Source organism: Corvus kubaryi, unplaced genomic scaffold (genome assembly GCF_017639235.1).
Source record: "Corvus kubaryi isolate FWS band 111438036 unplaced genomic scaffold, C.kubaryi_AGA036_p1.0 37352, whole genome shotgun sequence".
NCBI lineage: Eukaryota > Metazoa > Chordata > Aves > Passeriformes > Corvidae > Corvus > Corvus kubaryi.
In genome coordinates, this window is record NW_024581114.1 from 2,857,598 (window position 1) to 2,879,024 (window position 21,427).

The window sequence follows — 21,427 nt, forward strand, 5'->3', positions numbered from 1 at the left end:
AGCGTGTTTGGAAAATAAATGCCTGGAAAGTGAATGTTTCCTTGTGCAGCTCCCCAGAGGATGTAATTTTCTTACAAAATGGTCAGTTAGTGAAATGTTTACATCCTCTCAGAAATTGCCCCAACGTGTGTTATTGACCGAGCTGATGCTTCACACCAGAGCAAAATCAGCTTTTCACACAGGCTTCACACGAGGGGGCTGAGGCACTGCCTGACAAACAGGGCCATGACACAGCCTCAGCAAAAACCCTGCCAGTAATTAATGTGCAACACCCAGAGCAGCTCATCAAGAAAACAAAGCAGCAATGTTTAAAAAATGTCAATTTGCAGAAGACACGACTGTATCTCACCACACAGGGAATTTCTAATACAGATTGGTGCTGTCTGCCCTGATATCAATAGCTAAATTAGCAACACCGGGCTTTAGATTTTTTCTTTGTATTTATATGTAAATCAGTACTAAATAAACATACCCCAAAAGCAGCTCCACAGGCTGCAATCTAATCTAAAGGCAAAGATTGGAAAGATGGTCTCCATTCATCTGGAAATAGCCAGATATTGAAAACACTAAAATCAGAAATAACTACACTGAGATTAAAAGGGATGCATTTACCTGCTAGAAGAGAAAAAAAAAAATCTCAAAGGAAAAGTTGGGAGAGAGATACAAACAAAAAAACCCTTTTCTCAGGTGCTGAAAGTGTGAACATACAGACAGCTGAGATGGTCCACAAGAAAAGCAGTTCTGAAATCAAGAAATGTGGTTTTTAAACCTCTAGCACACACCATGGACACTCTGGTTTGAATTACAGTGAACACAGCCAGCCAAGCTAACACACAATTCCAAAGTTAATCATTTGTCTTGGGCCATATAATCACCACAGCATTACAACTTTAACAAATGAAGCCACTAATAACATCTATTAAAGAAGTCAAGGTGTTAATTCACTCCCAGGTCCAGCAGCAGAAAGCTTTGAGAGCAACCAGCAGTTCCATAAACCTCATGCAGAACTCAAATTCATTTCCTCTATTACTGGAGGCACTGGATGGAACCCATCAGTGCCAGATCCAAAGGCTGTGACTCAGAAATCCTCCTGCAATGGGAATGAGGGTTGGTGCCTCTCCCCTTGTCCTGGGCACAAGGCTTTACCCCAAGCAAATCATCACAGCCAGTCCTGTACAGACTCACTGAAAAAAGGAGGATTCTGTGTGCTACCATCACCATAAATGCAGAAACTGGCAGGGAACCTTACAAAAAAGAAAAATTACTAAAGGTTATTCAGGGAATTTGCACAAAACTTGGTTTGACCGGTTTAGAGAGAGCTCATGATTTAGATCAGCTTCCTTTCACCAAAGACAATCTTCTCAGGAAATTGTTTTTAACATTTCCATGAACTTGGTTCTTCAAACTGCTGAGCAGGAGTCTGCCTTCGGGAAAATGGAAGTGTTACAGATTATGTAATAAAATGAGGAGCTCTGCCTCTCTGTGACACAGGAGTTGAAGGGAGAAGCCTGTTTAGATCAATATTGAAGCCCATATTTCAGCTGCCTGTGCACTTGTCTGCACTTCTGGCTGTGCCATCTCCCTGGGAACCTGACCCAAAAAGGCCTGGAGCTCACTGAGTGCTCAGTACCTTGGAAAAGTGAAATCAAATATTCACGCACTGGCACAGGCAACGCTGACAAATCCAAAGCCATTTCCCAGCACTTGAACTGGTGTAAACTGCAGCACTTGTCCTACAAGTGCTTCCCAATGAGCACATAATAAATTAATCTGTAATATTACGCAGTATTAGCTCGAATTTCAATATTTACCGTGCCTGTTTCAAAAGCAGCCATGCTCCAGATGTGCTCCCAGCTGTTTGTTTTCCTGGCCCAATGTCTTTGGTAACAAACAGCCCCTTGGTTTAATCACCTCCAGTCTCCAGATCAGAGATTTATGATGATATTTCACCACAGTTAATGGAACTTTGCACTTGAGAGTGTGAAGTTTTCAGCTTAAAGGCCCAAACCAGCTCAAAACTCCAACAGTTCATGTTCTGAGGGCACAGCAAAGCCATGAAGCCACCCCTGAAATCAGGATGCAATTTCCAGGTATTTCCTCACAGATCTGCCCCAGCTGAGGGAGGGCAGCTCTAATCCCCAGTGCAGGCTGGGATCAAGAGCCCAGCACAGGGAGTGGGAATTCCTGGGTCTGTGAACTGTTCTGGAATGCCAACATGCGAAGCACCACAACACATCAGAACAGGAAAACTGACACCACATGGCAGCTCCCCTTCTGGAAAACACCTTCCTCAAGCTTTTCAGCCACAGACACTGCAGAAAGCATCCCAGGGAATACCTTCCTGCAGATTCCCTGCCATCCTCTGCAGCCCTGTCTGATATTCCACATTCTGCAGCTTGTGCTTCACAGGGTCCTGGGGTTCACACATATCAAAGCACCCAATTGCCTTTTCTTTTTTTGCCTTCTTTTTTTTAAACCACGAGGAATATGAAAGCACACACTGAAGCTGGTCCTTGTTAGCAGACCCATTTTCATCTCTTTAAACTCAAAAGAGAGCAATTCCCTTGAAAACTGTCACAGCATTTTCCCAATCCATAAAGAGGAAGTTCAACAGCCTCAGGTCACTAATCACAACGACGGGAGACACAGAGCATAAATTATGTCTTTCTATTCCACAGCAGTGAAATATATATATTCTTTTATCTTACTTATTTGATTCTCTCTGTAAACTAAATGTTTCAGATGTGTTTGTAGTCTTAAAAATGATGTTTTACAAATAAAAGGGAAGCACTTTGTTGTTTACACAGTGTGCCTTCCATGAGATATATTAATATCACACGCAGGTGGATGGACAAGAATTGCTTTACACAACAACATAACTTGGATATTTTCCCAAAGGAAAAACTTTATTTGAAGTTTGAAGTTGCTTAGCACAAGTTTGTTGGTTTTAATAATTTTGCATCACTTTTAACCTTAAAATGTGCCAACAAACAACTGAAGGGAATTTGATTTAAAAACCCCCAGAAGTTCTGCTTAGAAAGCAGAGCAGGATGCTTACGCACTACTAATTTAATTAAAGACTTCTTTTCCTTTTAAATACCCTCTAATGGCCCAAAACGAACTGAGGCTGCTTTAAAATCAATCACTTTCATCAAAATTACAAGTTCAAATTCTCCATGGATTAGTGTTCAGTGACTACAGTGTCAAAAATGCACATCCATCACATCCCTGGCTTCGAGAGGCGGGCAGGGACCGGCACGGCTCCGTCCCCGGGGGTGATGCCAGGTCCTGCAGGGAGCAGCCCCAGCCAGGGGAAACCAAACCCACTGAGAAAGCCTCTGAAGCTCTGTCAGACAGGCACAAGGTGGAGCTGACTTGAAGCGTTTTCCTAAGTGGCTCCATCAGTCCCCGCTGAATAAAAGGGGATTCTGCCTTTCCTGCCACTCGGGCATAGACAGGTATTCAGAAAAGGGGATTCTGCCTTTCCTGCCACTTGGGCACAGAACAGGTATTCAAAAAAGGGGATTCTGCCTTTCCTGCCACTTGGGCACACAACAGGTATTCAAAAAAGGGGGGTTCTGCCTTTCCTGCCACTCAGGCACAGAACACGTATTCAGAAAAGGGGATTCTGCCTTTCCTGCCACTCAGGCACACAACAGGTATTCAAAAAAGGGGATTCTGCCTTTCCTGCCACTCAGGCACACAACAGGTATTCAAAAAAGGGGATTCTGCCTTTCCTGCCACTCAGGCACACAACAGGTATTCCGAGAGCATCCCCACCATCCTCCCTTCCCCGTGCCAGCTCCTCTGTCCCTCTCAGCCTGCTGGAACACACACCTTTCCCAGCACTTTTTAATCCCTACACAAATCAAGCCCTCCTGGCACAGCGTGGTCACAAACCTCAGATCCACCCACAGTGAATCCCTCACCTGCCAGGACAGCCCTGCTCTGCACAGCTCATGCTGCAAGGCCAGGGCCAGCTGGCACTGGGATGTTTAGGGCGTCCCACAGCCCCAAAGCCTTCACTGAGCACTTCACTGCCACAAGAGCATTAAAAGCATCTCCTCCACCTTAAACAGCAATTCCAAGCACATCACTGAGGGGATGGGACACACACTGGAATTCAGTGGCCACCGTGACATTTCACATTCCTCAAGGAAACCCTTCCGAAAGCAGGAAAACAAATTTCTTTAATGAATTATCTTCAGCAGCTCACGAAGCATAACAATGTGTCTTTGGAGGCCGAGCAGACACAAGAAATCTGACAGTGCTCAAGTACCCCCAAATGACCAGAGAGAAGATTTCGACTTCAATAATCCTAAAGGTCAGAAGCATTATTAAACATGACAGATGCTCTCACTATTCAACACCAGAGGACATGGCTAAATTTATTCTAACTCCATTTTCTCTTGCTACATAAAACGCAGCTAATGTACAATTTGATACTTTTTTTCCCTAAAAGCTAGAGATAACATTTATTTTCTCCATATTTTCCAGCTGGCACATAATGATTTATTTAGCACTCAATTATCTCAGCACAGGTGTAGGAAACAGGTTTACTTGGGGTAAGGAGGAGGAAACAAGGCAGGAGAAAGGTAAAATAAAAAGCCAAAGGCGGTGAAGACCATGCTGCCAAGGACAAGCGGCTTAACAAAATTATAAATATGGGCAAGTCAAATATACAGGGGGTGTTAATGAATCCTATGGCTCCTGAATTCAATCCATTGCCACTGAAGATGTTCTTATCTAGCCCTTATCAGCCACGGTCTCTGCAGGTAACACAGCATGGGGGAAGCAGTCCAGATCCCACTCCACAGCTCCCAGTGTATTCCTGTTTTCCCCGGTTTGCCCAGAACCTGACTCACACTCACAGTGGGGCTGGCTGTTCTGGGGATCAAATTTGTACCAATTGTGCTTCCTGCCCTCTTCCTCATAAAATTAGGAAAAACACCACAAAACCAGCAATTCTGCCAAAGGAGCGTGGGATTTCCCACCCAGCCCCGTTGCCGTCCCCCTGCGACTGCTCAAATGCTCTTTGCTGCTTTACCCAGAGCTGGCTGGGCAGAGGAAGCAGCTCTGCTCTGAATGGCAGCAGCTGCTGATGTGACAGGGGCTGACAGGCAGCGTCAGCTCGGATCAGGGCTGCTGCTGTGCCCTCCCCATGCAGGGTGCACTCGGGGCAGCAGGGGATGCTCCACAGCCCTGCAGCCCAGGCAAAGAGCCCAGGAGCCTTTCCTGGGGGAGAATAAACCCCAGCAGCCTCCAGTGCTCCTGTGCCAACAAGCCAGCCACAAACATCCCAACTGCTGAATGCCAAGTGGGGCAAAAACAAACAGGGCAATCACATTAAAAAGAAAACAAAAATCCAAACAAACCCCCGGTGGACTATTCTGTAGGGGGGGTTCCTTTGTTCTGGTGTTTTGTTTGTTTGGGATTTTTTTTACGTAGCCCCTAAGTTGTAAGGCCTGGATTCCAATTGCAAAGATCCAGGCCATATGGAAGAAATGGAGGCAGAGCTGGATTCAAGCCCTAAAAAACACACACAACATACACATAGCCTTAACTTCCAGCTGTTTAATCCTCACTCTGAACAATGCTGCCACCTGCTTCAAACCTCCCTATATGAACACTCTCACCCTCTCCACAAGACCGTGATGTAATGGTGACGTAACACTGCACCTCTGTAGAAATTAATTCAGTTGCATTGGTGCACTACAAGATCAAGGCTACTCAGAAAAACAAACTCAAAATCCCACAAAAATGTTAAACATTCGTTAATCGTTAAAAATAATGGCACTGATGAAATGACAGATCTCAGCCAGGTCTGAATACAGCATCTCCACACAGCCCTGAGCACTGTGGGAATGCAAAATATGCTGGTTTGGCTGCCTCAGAATGGATGGCTCCTGCTCCTGCCTTCCTTCAGGAGATGTACAACAAAATAAAAAGAATGTTGCTCTATATTTCAGCCGAGTCCAGTGAAACTCCAGTACCCATAAATCCAACAGAGCAGCCTCATGCCTCTTCCCTCAATTCTGAGCCCTCACCTGAGAGACACTGCAAATCCCCTGCTATTAACAGCCTGAAAGCAGCACTTAGAGAACAGTCTGCCATACAGAAAGAATTTATTTTTACACAGATGTGACAAGCCCAAACCTCAGCGAGCAGCACAGCTTAGTATCTGTGTGAGAATTCAAAGTGGCATCTGGGTAATAGCAACCAAAAAAAAAAAAATACACAGAGAAGCACTGTAAAAAGGAGGGGAATTATCAAAATGGATTCATATGCATCTGGAATTATTTTAATACAAAATGCCCAGCAAATCTCCCTCGCTGCTGACAAATCACCAGCTGAGGTAAATCCCAGATAATGAAACATTGTAAGGAAGGCTCTATTTAATAATTTAGCCCCTGTCAAGGAGTTTGTATTGATTCTTGTTTTCAGCACAGGGAGAGAATGTTATCTGCAGCCTTACGGCTCAGTGACAGCATCAGTGGATTTAATCACTGTGCAGCTCCTGCCATGCAATCCTTAAACTGTCACCTCTGATTCTCCATCATTGCTGCCACTTCCTTCAAAGCCCTGCACCCACATTTTCATACTAATCTCCCACCCCACACGTGCCCCACTGTAATCACAGCAGCCCTTCAATCTGCTGCACATTAGACATAAAAGCCAATCTCATTTGCAGGCTAAATTTTTTATTTTAAATAATTCAGTGCTCCTTCAAACGTCTCATTCATCTGGCTCTTATTAGCAAGGCTGCTCTGTCCCTTAATGGCAAACTGAGCTGTGCTGAGGCAGAACTGAGCAGCCACAAGCCAGCACTTCCACAACCATGGAATCAGCCTGGCTTGGGTTGGAAGGACCTTAAAGCCCATCCAGTTCCACCCCTGCCATGGGAAGGAACCTTCCACTACTCCAGGCTGCTCCAGACTCTGTCCAACCTGGCCTTGAAAAGGGTTAGCGATGATTTGGAGGAAGAAGAAAATCTTTTTGCCTTTTCTTGGCTGTAGAAAGAGAGATGAATCTGGAGAAGCAGGGGAAAAAAAAAAATCTATATTAATCAGCATTTTTTCCACACCAAAAAGGAAAGGTCACGCTGCCTCGGAACTGGCCAGGAAAAATCTGCCACAAATTAATTCAGCTGCAGTTCAGGAACAGAACATCAATTCATCTGCAAACAGAATGAGGCTTTTAAATACATAAATGCTTGTGGCTACAGAAACCTCACCCAGATATTTGCATGCAAAAACCCCAGCTCCTGTAACAGTGCAGAGAATAACAGATGTAAATTTAACGTGTTTGCTAAAATGCAAGGCCATATGCAGGAGGAATGCAAAGGAGAGGAAGCATGAACTGCACAGTTTAGAAAAACAAATTTCTTTTGATTTTTTCCTCCTTTATTCCAGGTGAGATGCAATACTTTCCATTTTCTACTCCTCTGGATCAGAGTAAAGCGATCCCAGAGGCCCACGCAGCCAAGGTCATCATACACAGATTTTCTATTACAGGGCACTAGCAGCATTTCACAACTGTCTTTTTATGCACTTCTGCCTTTCCATCCAGACTATAAATTGTTACAAGGCCCTGGGGCAATCCAGCTGTACACTCCATTCAAATCAGGCTTCAAGGAGAAAGCTCCACAGTCAAGATGCTTCAATCAAGTAAACACACAGGCACAAAGGGCAACTGCATCACAATTAATAATGTTTTCTTTTGTATGGCAAATTCAGCGTTTTTCTGGTTTAAAGTTTCCCTCTGATGCTCCGATTCAGAGTGTGGCCATTAGCATTTTAAATGTGACATCAAATTAAGTCAGGCTATGAGAAAGCACAAACATGCTGCTGAAATCCATCTGCTGGTTGGGTTCTGGGTCCCTCTGGAGCACAGGAAAACCTTAAAAAGGCAATTTGGACTTATTTATCCAAGCTGGAGATTGGTACAGGGAAGGTCCCAATGCCAGGATCAGAGGGCAGGCTTGCAGGCTCTTTGTGTTTGTGTCCACGAGCCGGTCTCACGCTCACACAGAGCCTGCCTTCAGCAGCTGGGTTTCCTCTGGCTGTCACTGCTCACCCCGTGGCTCTGCTTTCCTCTTTGTTCCCCTTCTCCCTTCACCTCCACTTGCTGTCCCAGAGAAAATGCAAATCACCTTCTTGGGTGAGAGTTCCACTGTTGCTCTCCTTCTGCCAAGTGTCTTCTTTCCCCGTCAGTCAGGAGCTGAGCTGGAGCTGCCTGGGTTTCAGCAGATTTACCAGAACTCAGGTGTGATGTTCCAGGATCACATTTTCAAACCAGCACCATCTTCCCTGGGATGAGCTCAGGACTCAGGTGAGTCCCACCTCGTGCTCTGTGCCTTTCTCCCAAACACCAATCTGCAGTCAACTTCTTCCACTTCTGATCTCTGCGAGCAGATAAACCCTTTCCCACAGACAGCTCTGCACTACTTTTGATATTTAAATTGAGCCTTAATCAAAGCTGGATACGCAGGGGTTTAGATGCACTACATAATTAATATATTCCTATCTGAAATGTAATTACTACTGTTGCATCATACATTTAAGCCAACAGCTGGCTCTTTAAGGTGAGGAACACGCTTTTATTGGGATAAAACAATCTTGTCACCAACACTGCAGGGTTTTTTTGCTCACAGCCACTCCCAAGGAGGCAGCTTCACCAGGGACGCCCCAAGAGCTTGGGACAAAGTTCCCCTGTCTGAGCTCTCTGCAGAGAGAGCTTTGCTGAGATTCTGATGGATTCACAAGGGTATTCCTGTTGGATTTCCCCTCACATCACGTCACAGATCTCCCTAAAGCAGGTTTAATTTATCTGACTGGGAGGTGTGGGGTTATAAAATGTCCCTTAACCCACTGGGTGCACACAGGAACTGAATTTCTGCACATTTGTTGGATTTTCTCACACAAGGCACTCAGCTAAGTTTTAATCGTGTGTTTTCATCGGCCAGAAGTAATCACAATCAACATTTTAATTAAGATAAAGAGAATGGATGGAATTTTAGGACTTTTTAACCATAAACAAAGAGATAAAAGGAAATTTCACTGTTTGCAATTCTTTTTATTACAATCAGTGTAAGGCTTAAACTACAAAAGAAAACCATTAAATACTACTATTTAATAAAAAAACCCTTTAGCAATGAAGCCATACCCTCAGTCAGAAGAAAATACAAATCTGTTTCTTCAAATGGCCTGATCTGAAAAGAAATTCAGTGAGAATTTCCACTTTCAAAACACAGCCCTCTTCAATTAAAAGAGGATTTTTTTAAAAAGGAGTTGTTTCCTTTCTGGGGGCAGTGGGTGGAACGAAGCAGCAGAAAGTGCTGGTGTGTGAATGATAAACAGGACTGGCTGGGCAGATCCTTTGCTATTTCCTCCAGAAATTCCAGATACCATTCTTGTGCCAGGAACTCAGGAGATCAAAGTGATTTTGGCCAGGTTTGATTAATTCTTAGCAGAGCTCAGGCTGCAGCTCAGAGCCCACAATAACAGGATAAGCAACTGCAGCCAGGCTCGCTGCTGAAGGACATGAAATGAGTGAAGATAGGATCAATTCTGGAAAAATTAACACTGAGGGGGGTGAAGGGTGAAGCAACATTTGATTCCCAGCTCCTCGTTTCAGAGCTGTGGAGGTTCAGAACTGCAGGGCTGCAGACAATTCCCAGTTCCCTTCCCCTCCTCTGCCAACCCAAACACGGCTCAGTCATCCCTGCTCTGCTGGCTGTGCTTTGATCAAGGTATTTGTAGCACCAAAGAGTATTTAAGGAATACTTCGTCAAACCTGGAGATTTTTAAAATGTTTGACTCGTGCCAAATTAAAATGAAGGAGAAGTATGCTTCCCTAACTTCCTGATGAATAGGAAATGTGTATTTCTGACAGCAGCAGGCTGCTGTGGGAACAACTGCGTTGTTAAAAATGCACTGGTGCTATTGCAGAATGAAGGGAAAAGCAGCAGATTGACATCCAGGAGACAACTCCTGATGTAAACAACCTGAACGTTTTCTCACAGAAAAAAAATAATCAGAGAAACTTATGTTTTTTTAATGCACCGAAGCATTAACTGCTTCCATTTTATTGACTTGCCTGTGTAATTTAAACCCCAAGCTGTAAGATTGTTCTGGAACAAAAAAACCCACAGTAAGCAAACCCTGAATCCCACGTTAATGATCCCACTTTCGCCGTTCTGTGAAACACCATTTTCCTCCTTCTTAAAGCTGTTCAGCAGTCAATGCCAAGAAAGTATTAAAGCCACATTACTCTGCCCTTTACAGGCTCCATCCACCTTCCAGCCTCCCAATTGTATTTTGCTGTTGCCTTTTTTTAAAAACAACGTTTTTAAAGGAACTGACATTGCAAGCTGGACAGCACAGGCTTAAACTGGGGAAGGAAGTGCTCCCCAAGGGAAAAACAAGGTTAGAAAAGTTTCTTTAAAGCCAATCATGACCTTGCATAATCCAGATTTCCAGATTACTTGAACCCAAGCACTGGCTCAGCTGCCCCGACACGGGAGGGAGCGTAAATATTGAGTATCAGCAATGAAGGAGAAGGAGCTGATTACCAATAAAAACATGTAAGGCAATAAAGCAAACTCAGATTTAATCATTGCTTCACCACAGTTTGTTCCTAATCAAAGTCCTTAAGAATAATCTGGTCTTGAATCCTGAAAGAGGATAGCATTAATCCAGAGAAAATGAATTAGCACCAAAAAGAGATTAATAAAATGTTCAGGGACACAGACAGCACAAAATAACCCAATCAGTAGGGAAAAAATCATCTAGTACCTTTTTTTTGTACATACAGACAACTATCTCATACTCTTCTGAGAAACAACAGCAACTTCACTTTTAAAATGTTTTAAGTTCAGTAATTCAAACTGGTGAAGTGAAGCAAACAAAGAAAAGCATTTATGGATATCACACCTTCTCACCTGACCTGCCACGCCATCATCTTCCATGAGGAGAAGGAAAAGAAGCTGCACTTTTAACAGCCAACATTCACAAACATTTCAGTATTTGAGGGCAAAAACAAACTAGTGGATTCCCAAAGAACTCCTCAAAGTTCTGCAAAATTCCAAACAAAACCCAAACCACCAACACCGACAAAACAGCACGAGAGCTACTGGAACATTATTCTGTGTTTTTACATCTTTGATTCCTCCCTTCCCAACAGAGCTGCCCTGAGGGAGCACCTGAAGCACTGGGGAGGAACAGGTCCCCACAGTGATCCAGGTCCAGCAAAGACATCCTGCTTTTCTGGTGGGAGCAAACTCAGGTGGAACAAAGCCAGGGGCTGAACGAGCCCACGCTGCACAGGGCAGGCAGCTCAACATTCCACTGCAGAGAAAAGTGATGTTCCCTTCCAGCACCACACATCCTTCTCCCTTTGGAGAACACGTCTGCTCTCCCGCCGTGTCACTTTTATTTAAGCAACTTGTCTCTGTAGGCAGCTGGGGGAAAAAAATTATCCTTCTCTGAGCACGACAGGATGCACAGGAATCAGTCTCCATCACCATCTCCCAGCCCTTTCCCACCGATTGCTGCTGCTCCCCTTCAGCACAGACGGGTTACTCTGCAGGTATGGGGACAGCAGCAGTGTTCTGGGAGGCTCACACAGGTCTGAAACCCAGCTTTTTCCAAGTGGTTTTCCAGCTCCAGGAACAGCCAGTGCATTTCTCAACCCACACGGCAGAGCAGTTCTCCTGTCACACCCTGAGTGCTGCTGTTCTTTCGCTCCCTCCCCAAACACACCTGAGACCATCAGCACCTTGTTGGAAGTGATTTTGAGGGATGTCATTGATCCTGCAGTGAAAGCCACGTCCAGGAGTTCTGGAGCAACAGCAGAGCAGAAAGGACACAACAATTAAAGTGCCCCTCTTGCTGACAGCTTCCCTAAAATATCAATCATATTTCACTTCTCAATTCCACAAAGGTACTGCCATGAGTCCCTGAAAGCTTGAAGGGATCTGGGACCACAAAAATGATAAAGACAAGAAGATAAAACGTTATCCAGGCAGTTTCCAACACACTTAACCTGGATTGATCAAATCATTGAACAGCTCCTCACATGGCCTCCCTTAAGGCACCATTTGGTTTTCTGACTGAGGAAATGCACCCAGAGAGCTCCTCCAGCTGCCCGTGGTGCTTGGGAGCCACATCTGCTGCTCCACCTGCCCTGCTCAGCTCATCCCAGCAACAATCACAGCCCAGAGGGAAGGACCAATCTCTGCCTCACGTGAGGCCACACAGCAGCAAAGTGCAGGATGGCAACAGAGCCATTTCACAGAGAAATCAGCAGCGAGCAAAGCTTCCTCACGAGGACCTGATGGCCGTGGGCGAAGTGCAGTTGGTCTTCAGGAAAGGAAAAGAGCTGCTCCTCTCATATGATTTTTAATAGGACTGATTGATCTTAATGTCAAGAGAAAGTTGTGATGGAAGGATAAACTAATTCATCACAGTACAGCACTTCACCTGCCAGAACTGCTGAGCTACAGAAAGCAGGCAGAGGAAAACAATTGCTTCTTTCTCCAAGTCTCAATGTTGAGACACCGAAGCACAAAGCTGCTCTGAAATGGTATTTAACACCTGCTTCTGCAGCAGTGGGACCTCATCAGGCTGTGAGTGATCTGGAATGCTAAACCAGACAAACTGCCAGACTTCTTAGAACCAGTTTCTAGTTCAGCAATAAATGTAAAATCATCCAATTGTGCTTTCAGATCTTATTGCAAAAAGCAAGATAAACCCCAGTTTACTGTAAGAATGAAACTGAGTGGGACTTTAGTCCCACCCCAGAACGACCCTCAGCACCTCTTACCCTGCAGGATGATGCACGTGTGGATCACAGCATTGGCTGTGTCATGTTTAACTCCCTCTTATTTTTTAAAAATATAAGTTATGTTCTAGTTTTTATCAGTAAAACACCCCCATCAACTCCTGTACCCAGACTGCACCTAGAACCAGGGGAAGCATAAGGTAAGGCACACACACTCAGCCAAAAACTTTTATTTTGTGACAGCCAACATGAAAATGTATTTAATTAGTAGGCGACATTTCAAAGCTGTTGACTTCAACTTCCCTGCTTCACTTGATATATTTAGCTGAAGGCAAAACAAGGCTGTTTTCCTGTTGGTATCTCGCACTAGAAGTGAAATCAAGTGTCCTTTCCACTGCTCATCCTCCCTTTCCCCCAACAGGAAAATCAACAGCCATGCATACTCTGGGGATTAATTTTTGCTGGTATAATCAGCATCAAGAGGTTTTTGGTTTTGTCGTTTGTACAAGTTCCTTTTATGCCTTATGTCAGTAAGAAAAATGAAATTAACAGAGAAATTCGAGAACTCTGAGCAGGCAAAAGTAAACATAGAACAGAAACACTGTTTCCATGTCAAAAATGATGCAAAATTGCCAGCAGCCCTCGTGCTAAGTCCTTTGCTGTTGAAAACATGAGTGAAGAAAAACCACTCCAAAAACATCTAAAGGTACTAAAGCTGCAATACACTTCCCACATCTTGCAAAGAGCTTAAACGTGTGGTCCAGTCCAAGCTGACAAGAGGCTTCAGCTTTTGTTCATCTCCTGAGCAATTCATGCAACTCAGCAGGAACTTACTGCCCAGAACCATCCCACTGTAACTCCAGTGGGACCCAAAAGCACCTGCTCATGGGCAGGAGTGGCCCAGCTGGGGCTTAACCCATTGCCAGAACCTGCCAACTACAAATCCAATGACCCCCTAAAAAAAAGGGGGGAGGAAGAAGAGAAGGAAAGAGAGAAGCAGCCCACAAGTGCCAAGCACCACCAGGGACATGAGCACTGAGGAAAATCGCCGTGTTCTCCTGTAGCTCACAGAATACCTGGAAAAGCTGGGAAGGAAGGTTTGCTCTGACAGCAGCAGCCTGTGCTGATCTGTGTCTGTAGACAATACATTGATAAGGGGAGTTTATTATGCACTCAGGACTTCGATAAAGCAATAACAAACAGCAGGACCAGCAGCAGTAACAAACTGCCAGGAGTTGCCACATCTCCTGCTCACAGAGCCCTGCCAGGTCCCAAAGCAGCCCCTGAGCCCTGCCCAGGAGCAGCTCCTGCTCCAGCAGGTGGGAGGAACAGAGGGAGCCCTGCTGAGAGTGCAGAGTCAGACAGGAAGGGGCAAAGCACAGCTCGGATCTGCTCGCACACAGGTCCCTGACTTTTCATTGTTAAAGAACAAAGTGCTAAGGGGTTCTTAAACATTATTTGCTATTTCTCCTGATTCAACTGGTCACCTTGGTCTGGTGCCAGCTGAGATGAAGAGGCTGCCACAAGCCAGCCCTCATCCCAGAGCTGTGCTGGAGAAGGCCAGAGGCACAGCCAAATTTAACTCCCCAGGAAAAATTTAACTTCCTGAGCCACAATTTCCCGAAAACACTCAACTCAAAGTTCATGTTTCTGTTCAGCTAAAAATGACAGGGATCACAATTTGAACTCCCCCAGTGAACTGAGGCTGCACCAAAGACAGAGCTGTGGTTTAATAAAAACCAGCTCCTGTTTCAGAGGGTGAAGATTCACCCACAAGGAGCTACAGGAAAGGTTCCAGGCTAAGAAATATCACCCCCTCTAGAGACTGGGGCAGGGGAAAGGAGGAGATGTGAAAATGTTCCTTACCAGTTTGAAGTCTTGAATGCTGCAGATGAAATAGGGCGTGTTCGGCCGGCGACTTTCGATATAAACGCAATCTTTAAAACACAAGATTTTAAAATAACGGGCATTAACTTCTGTGCCTCCAAGAAAGAACATAAAAACAGGATAAATTCAAATACAGCTTAAACTTTGAAAGAACCACCATTTCATTTGCATAGCGTGTAATTTATTCTGAGTGGGATCTAAAAATAGGAACTGTTTATGATGATAAATAAGGGAATTAACTGCATAAAAATTAACTTTGATTTGAATAGACATTTTGCTAGAAAAACAAAAAGAAAGCAATTTAAAGACCACCCCGGATTGAGTTAATGACAATGACCAGGTCACAGCCTATGAACCAGACCAAAATAAGAGAGGAAAGTAATCAGATTTTTCGTGGTCAGCTTGCCATTAAGAACCGAGCACTAACATATTTTCTCTTCTAATTGTGAAGAAAACCAAGGCAACCCATCATAGATGAAACACAGCAAACTTAAATTAGATTTACCTCAGGGAAGGCCTGGGCTTTCTCGAATTACATTTGACAAGACAGAAACCAGTAATTATTTTTGTTTGCTTTTGACAACTGGGCTCTCCAAGGCTGCTGTAACATAAGGTCTGTTGTATTCAAAACAGTCTTGGCAATAACTACAACAAAAGCGGTGCCCTCGGAATGAAAACACTGCAAGGATGGGAGAGAAGTGCCTGATTAATGATCCTGACCTTGGAACTCAGCAAACTCACACACAGCTTGCTAAACAGAAAGATGCCAGCCCCAAAGCCAAGCAAATATCTAAAGGACAGTCCTTGTGTCCCCTCTCACACACAGATAAGGAGCTGCTATTCAAAATACAGGAGAGACACAAAAACACCACTGTCCTAGGAGGGACTTTCCATGACCTTTTTTGTGTTTCTACCAAAACCCTCTAAAATCTCAGAGTTTTGTAAGACACATTTCAAAGCACAGTTTGATTCAATCCAGTTCATTTGGAAGCTCCAGTAATTTCAGCACATCCAAGTATTCCTGCACCCCTGGTTATCCCAGATTTCCTTGGCTAATCATTCCACTTAGACAGGCCTGCACTCACTCCATCAGCTGCTCAGGGTCCCAGCTGAATCATCCATTTGCATCCTGTTCCAGCACTCAGCTGCAGGAACTCTTTCAGATTCACTGGGGAATGTGTGTGAGAAGCTGCGAGATTTCAGAGACAGAAAACACCACAACTTGCAAGATCTTTTTTTTTTTCCCTCGGTATCTCGCTTGTGCAAGCCTCATTTTCCAGAGTTTATCAGGCAGCAGGCAGAACAAACAGCCGAGCATCCCTGTGAAATGGCTGGCACACAGAGTGAGAGGATGTGGCATCTCCTATGGATAAAGCAAACGGAGCTGACTGGCTCTGGATTGCATTTAAGGGAGGCACTGCTGGCTGCCTGCCAAGCCCTAAAACAATGATGACATCCAGTTACGAGTCCCCAAAGCAAGAGAGGCCACACAGATAAGAAAACAAGTTTATCCAGGTGCACAGCAATGTTATGGATGATAGCAGCCAGAAAGATGGCGCCCAGAAAAGGAGAATATTTATGGATGCACCCACATCAGCCACTCAAAACTCACCATAAAGAGCAATTCCTTCCATTTACCAGAAATCCAAACAGCTTCCATGGGAGCCCAAGAAAAGGAAAACTGCATTATCATTTTTCTAATATGCAACAAACCTGCATGGATAAGATTTATGCCACTGAAAACTGCAGAACAGCCCCTTCCTCATCCTCAACACACTGGAATTTGCCACTGCACCCTTTTTTCCACTGACCACACACTTCTGGAACAATTTCAGCTCTCTCTGGCTGCACAGAGCTTCTGCACAGGCTTACACAACTTCAGTCAAGTGTAATTCAATTTGTTTTACTGAAGGCCAGCCATCCTCACATGTTCCTCATTTACCAGGAAACAGGAGCGAGGATGAAGCCAGCAAGCACAAGGGAAATGGGCAGGCAACAACTCCCCCTCTGGCTTTCTCCACAGGTAACATCCCTGGGTCAGCTTCCAAGGACCACCTCGGCCAAGTCCAACATCTGATGTGTTCAACCACAGAGTTTAGCAGTGACAAACCAGCAAATGCTCCGACAGAAAAGAAAATTCATGAACAAAAAATAAAAATGAAAATAAAAGGGGCTTTCCATAACCTTTGCAAAACAGAGTAAGGAAATGTTGAGCTCCCTGCACGCTGGATTCCCTGCCTGTCTCCAGCCATGAGCGCATTGCTCACTTCCCTATTCCGTGTACAGCGTCCCACTGGAGATGAAGCATTTCCCCAACACATGGTACAGAGTCATTCTGCCTTTGGGCTTGTGATATTCACCAGATGTGCCCTAGTTCTGAAGGGTTACATTAATATTCCCACACTAAAAGCTGCTTTTAAAATCAGAGCTTCAATGCATGGACATAAAAAAAAAATCTTTTGGAAAAACACCCCAACCACCTCCATTTTCTGAACCTTTAGCAGCTTAAATGCTGCAGTTTCTGTAGAACCCTCTTCACAATCAGAATCCTTTTATGTTTTACCTAATGAGTCAACACTTGCATCATCCAAGAAACAAAGCCGCAGGCTCTCTGCACAGCGCCACACTTCCACAGGGAAGATATTCCTTGAAAGCCTTTGTCAAGGAATTATCTACAATCCCTCCCCATCAGATTTCACCAGCCACAGGCTCGCTCTTTGCATGTGTGTACAGACGTGTACAAACCCTGAATTCAAGCTGTGGGACCAGCAATTGAAGGATATTTACACTCCAGAATTAAGGAATATTTACATTCCTCCATCCCAGTGCCTAAAATTAAAAGGCTCAGTGGTCCCAGTGCCCTGTGCCAGCCCCTGAGGAAGCCTGAGCAGGCAATCCTGGATCCTTCTCCAGAAACTGCTCTGCCTGAGCCAAAGGCAGTGGGAAGCCTAGGAGCCTCCCAGTGTCTCAGGTGCTCCAGGTTAAATGCCAGCACCCCTCACTGCCCCCCGAACAGCTCAGTGTGATCAGGAGCAGGGTACCAGCAGCTACAGATCATTAACGAGCAAGCAGCACCTTTCAAAGGAGCAGAATCAATGTCTGCAGCGTTCAGAGAGCTCTAAACGCTGAAACCCGAACTCGCCTGCATTCCAAGCACAGGAAAATTGCCAAACCCTCGAAAACAAAGGTCAGTAATGGAGACAAACCTCCAACAGCAGCAATACATTTGGCACCACGGCTCAGTGACAAACACAGAAACGCAGCGAGGAGGGCCCTGGGAACGCCAAACACGTGCTTTGGACTCGAACAATATTCCCACTGACAGGTAGGGAGCTGTGCACTTGCCTCTCTTCCCCCATATGGCTGACAACAAACAAATTGCCAGTCTGATCTTTTAGTGTCACTTCCTGCTGAGCAGATTTCAAGCAACACTGCTGGCTCCTTGTCAGGGAACGACGAGCTCGAGCCCTGCTCTGCAATAAATGGTTCAACCAATTTACTGTGTTCATTTGAAGCTCACAGGAGTATTCCCAGTGCCTGGACTATAGTTCTTATTTGGCAAATGATTTTATTATAAACCGGTATCATAGTGAATCCATTTTCTTTAAGGGGTTTTGCTGCTGTTTAATGGACTGTCAGTATAATTTAGATTTCATCTATTTAAACTCATTCAAGCCTGGCTCCTGATTGTACAATAAATGGAACATATTTCTATTCAACAAAATTAATGACAGCTAATTGTACTCTGCAGTTCCCAATTTCATAAAAGCAACTGTTCTGCAGCTCAGGCCCCCAGCTACATCATTTCCCACACCAATTATTTTCCTGCACTTTTCAAGCATGTCCACAACACTGCACAGTTCTCCTTGCAAGGAGCATTCACACATCCTTCGTTAACAGATCCGATACAAAGCAAACACCTTTTTACACAAAGTTGCGTCACCAAAAATGCCACACTGCAAGCAAGGACACCATGGATGCTCAGCCACTACCTCGTGCCAGGGGCTCCTCCTGGCTTGGAATTGTTTTTTCAATTAAACACATGAAAGGGGAGGAGGGGTGGGAATAAGAATCCAGGATGATAAAAGGAATTAATTAAAGAACCAGTTAGTCTAAAACTCCTCCTTTAGCACCAGATAAGCTTTGCTGCACACATGCCACTTCTAACAATCTTTTTCTGGCCTTTTAAGGCCACAGAAAACTTCTGCTGGAGGTGCCCCATTTGCCCCCAGTGCTTCTCACTGATATTTCACAAACCCCCATGCGGCCACCAAAAGCTCTTCATGGACACTCATTTCTAAAGGTGGGAGACACAAAAGAAACAGCACCAAAAATGCACCACAGCGCTATCTGACCTCACTTGATTTACACAGCCTCAGGACAGCTTGGAAAACTCTGCTTAACTCCTCTCCCTTTGCTGTCCTTCTGAGAATTAAAGTGTAACACACCACAGTGCCTCATCAAAATATAGATGGGCTTTATTTGTGCAGCCCTCAAGTAGAAAAACATTTCAGCCATTCCTATTTCCCTACTAACTGACCCATTACTTCATCCTCCTGATCAGACAGAGAGCAGCCCAGCTGGTGGTGCAGCCCTGAACAGAGACATGTCCAGAAGAGGAAAATCAAATGTGTCCCTTGAGTGAGGAGGATTTCCACAGAACGCTGTGCTTCCAGTAGCGCAGAGCCTGTGGAGATGCCAACCCTGGCACTCCTGAGGGAGCTCCTGTGTGTCTCCCTGGTGCCTGCCAACCTGAGACCTGCCTGCCTGCAAACAGCCACTGAAAAACTACCTTCGTGTTTCAAAGTCAATATGTATTTTCTGAAAGGAAAAATATCTTCCTATTGCTTCAATTTGTAAATGGCTCTGAGAAGCCCTTCCCAGAGAACAAATCAGTGCAGCAGGTGAAGCTGAGCTTACAGCAGCAGTGCATTTACTTTGTTTCAGCACTGGTGTGGCACGTTTTTTCTCCATTTTAAAGCCTAATGATGAGGTTAGCATGGAAAACTAATGGTGCAGCCACGTCCCCAGAGCCAGACACACAGCCCTGGGCACACCCAGCCCCTCAGAGCTGCTCTCTGCGATTTATCCACAGAGCCAAACAAAGCCAGGGGAATCCATTTGCCAGCTCAACCTTGATCTGCACTTAAGGCTCCATCTGTCAGGCCCCAGCAGCTGCCCTGGACTCAGCAGTCCCTCCCCTGCTAAAAGGAAATGTGAACTCAGTAAATGTCTTTTTTTATCCAGTCTGGCTCCTGCTCACTGTTTGTACTGACAGCAGGGACAAAAGTTACCTCTGTGCAGCAGGAGCTGATCTGGGCTCTTGGGTAGCCTGAATTATTTTCCACGCTCAATTTTATTCACCTGCTCGTTAAAGGCCACCCCTCTCCCCATCTCAATCACTAATTACAGGCCCTGGGATGTCCCCAGTACAGAACAGAACCAGCAAAGGCTTCAGCTGCAGACTGGAACAGGCTGTTCCTGCACTCTGTTCTCTGCACACTTCAATCAGCTTCGAAGTAAACCCTCCTGTGATGTTTTCATGCATCTTGTTAACCCTCCTGACATGTTTTAAGACCCACCTACTAATCCAGCCCTTTTCTCTAATGTTTTTCCTTCTTTTAATTACTAAAGGAGGAATGGACAAAGAATGCATTTGTTTCCATTGAAACAAAAGTTTTGAAGATATTTTCTAAAAAAAGATTGCTAAGTTTTCCTCACCACTACTCACATATGCAGAACAGTTGAAAACAGTGGTGGAAGTGTGAAAAATAAGGGAACTTTCACAACCACATTAAGCAGCATAGCTCCTAAGGTTATTCCTATTTACAGCAGCTGAAAGTCTGTCACTGAATTATTTCAACAATCTACTATCACAATGGTAACAGACTTTCAAAAGAAGAGGAAAATACAGATTGCACCGTTCGAGAACACATGCTCATATCAACTATGGAGCTTCTGAGGGAAGAGAAGACCACACATGCAAAAACACACATCTCCATCGCAAACTCAGTCAACCCACACAACATGCACAGAACACAACAGTCTGGCCAAAGACCTCCTAAAATTACAATGTACAGCTGAAAGAATCATTTCCTTGCATTTCTTCCTTCTGCCCAAGCAGAGAATTAAAATTAAAACTTCCCAGAAAATAATCAACTTCTCTCCTTCCAATACACTTGCCAGAACTTCAAAGCTTATAGAAAAAATTCCTGTTTGTATTATGTGTATTTTTATATTGAATTCTGGCATGGCCACTTTTCTCAGCTGATAAAGCTGTCAGAACGAATAGAAGCATCCAGAAGAACAACAAACACATGGGGCAGTGTCAAACACAAGCCAAGCCCTGTCAGAGAATTTCAGTTTGTGCGCTTCAGTTTCACCAGTGTCCAACCCAGATCCAAAGATAACCAATAAATAGGGAGGAAGCACTTAGGTTTGGTTCTTGTTTTCACAGAGTTCCTGAAGGCTTCTGGATGAAAACAACCATTTCAGCAATTTCCTCGCTCACAACAACACAAGACAGCAGCAGTTTCAATAAAGGGAACATTAACAATTAATTACACCAACCAAAACTAAAGCTTAGACTTTGTAAGTGCTTGCTAAGCAGCCTGACAGTGGATTTTAAGACCTGCAGACTCACACTCAACATGAGCCAGCATCTTCTGCTGTTTCCCCACTGTGACAGAGCAGTGACCCAGCCCCTGCATGTCCCACATCTCAGCCCTGCACACCTGGAGCTGCTCCCCAGCCCCTG

General features: G+C 44.7%; 1 protein-coding gene across 5 annotated transcripts in view; it reads right to left on the reverse strand.

Annotated features, from left to right (window-relative positions):
• The window catches only part of RERE (arginine-glutamic acid dipeptide repeats), a 177,439-nt gene that overhangs the window by 94,993 nt on the left and 61,019 nt on the right, over positions 1–21,427 (reverse strand). For all 5 annotated transcript variants that reach the window (XM_042032151.1, XM_042032150.1, XM_042032147.1 and 2 more), the window contains exon 3: positions 14,650–14,720. In XM_042032151.1, coding sequence (XP_041888085.1) covers positions 14,650–14,720 — 71 coding nt within the window. The remainder of the gene's footprint in view (positions 1–14,649; positions 14,721–21,427) is intronic.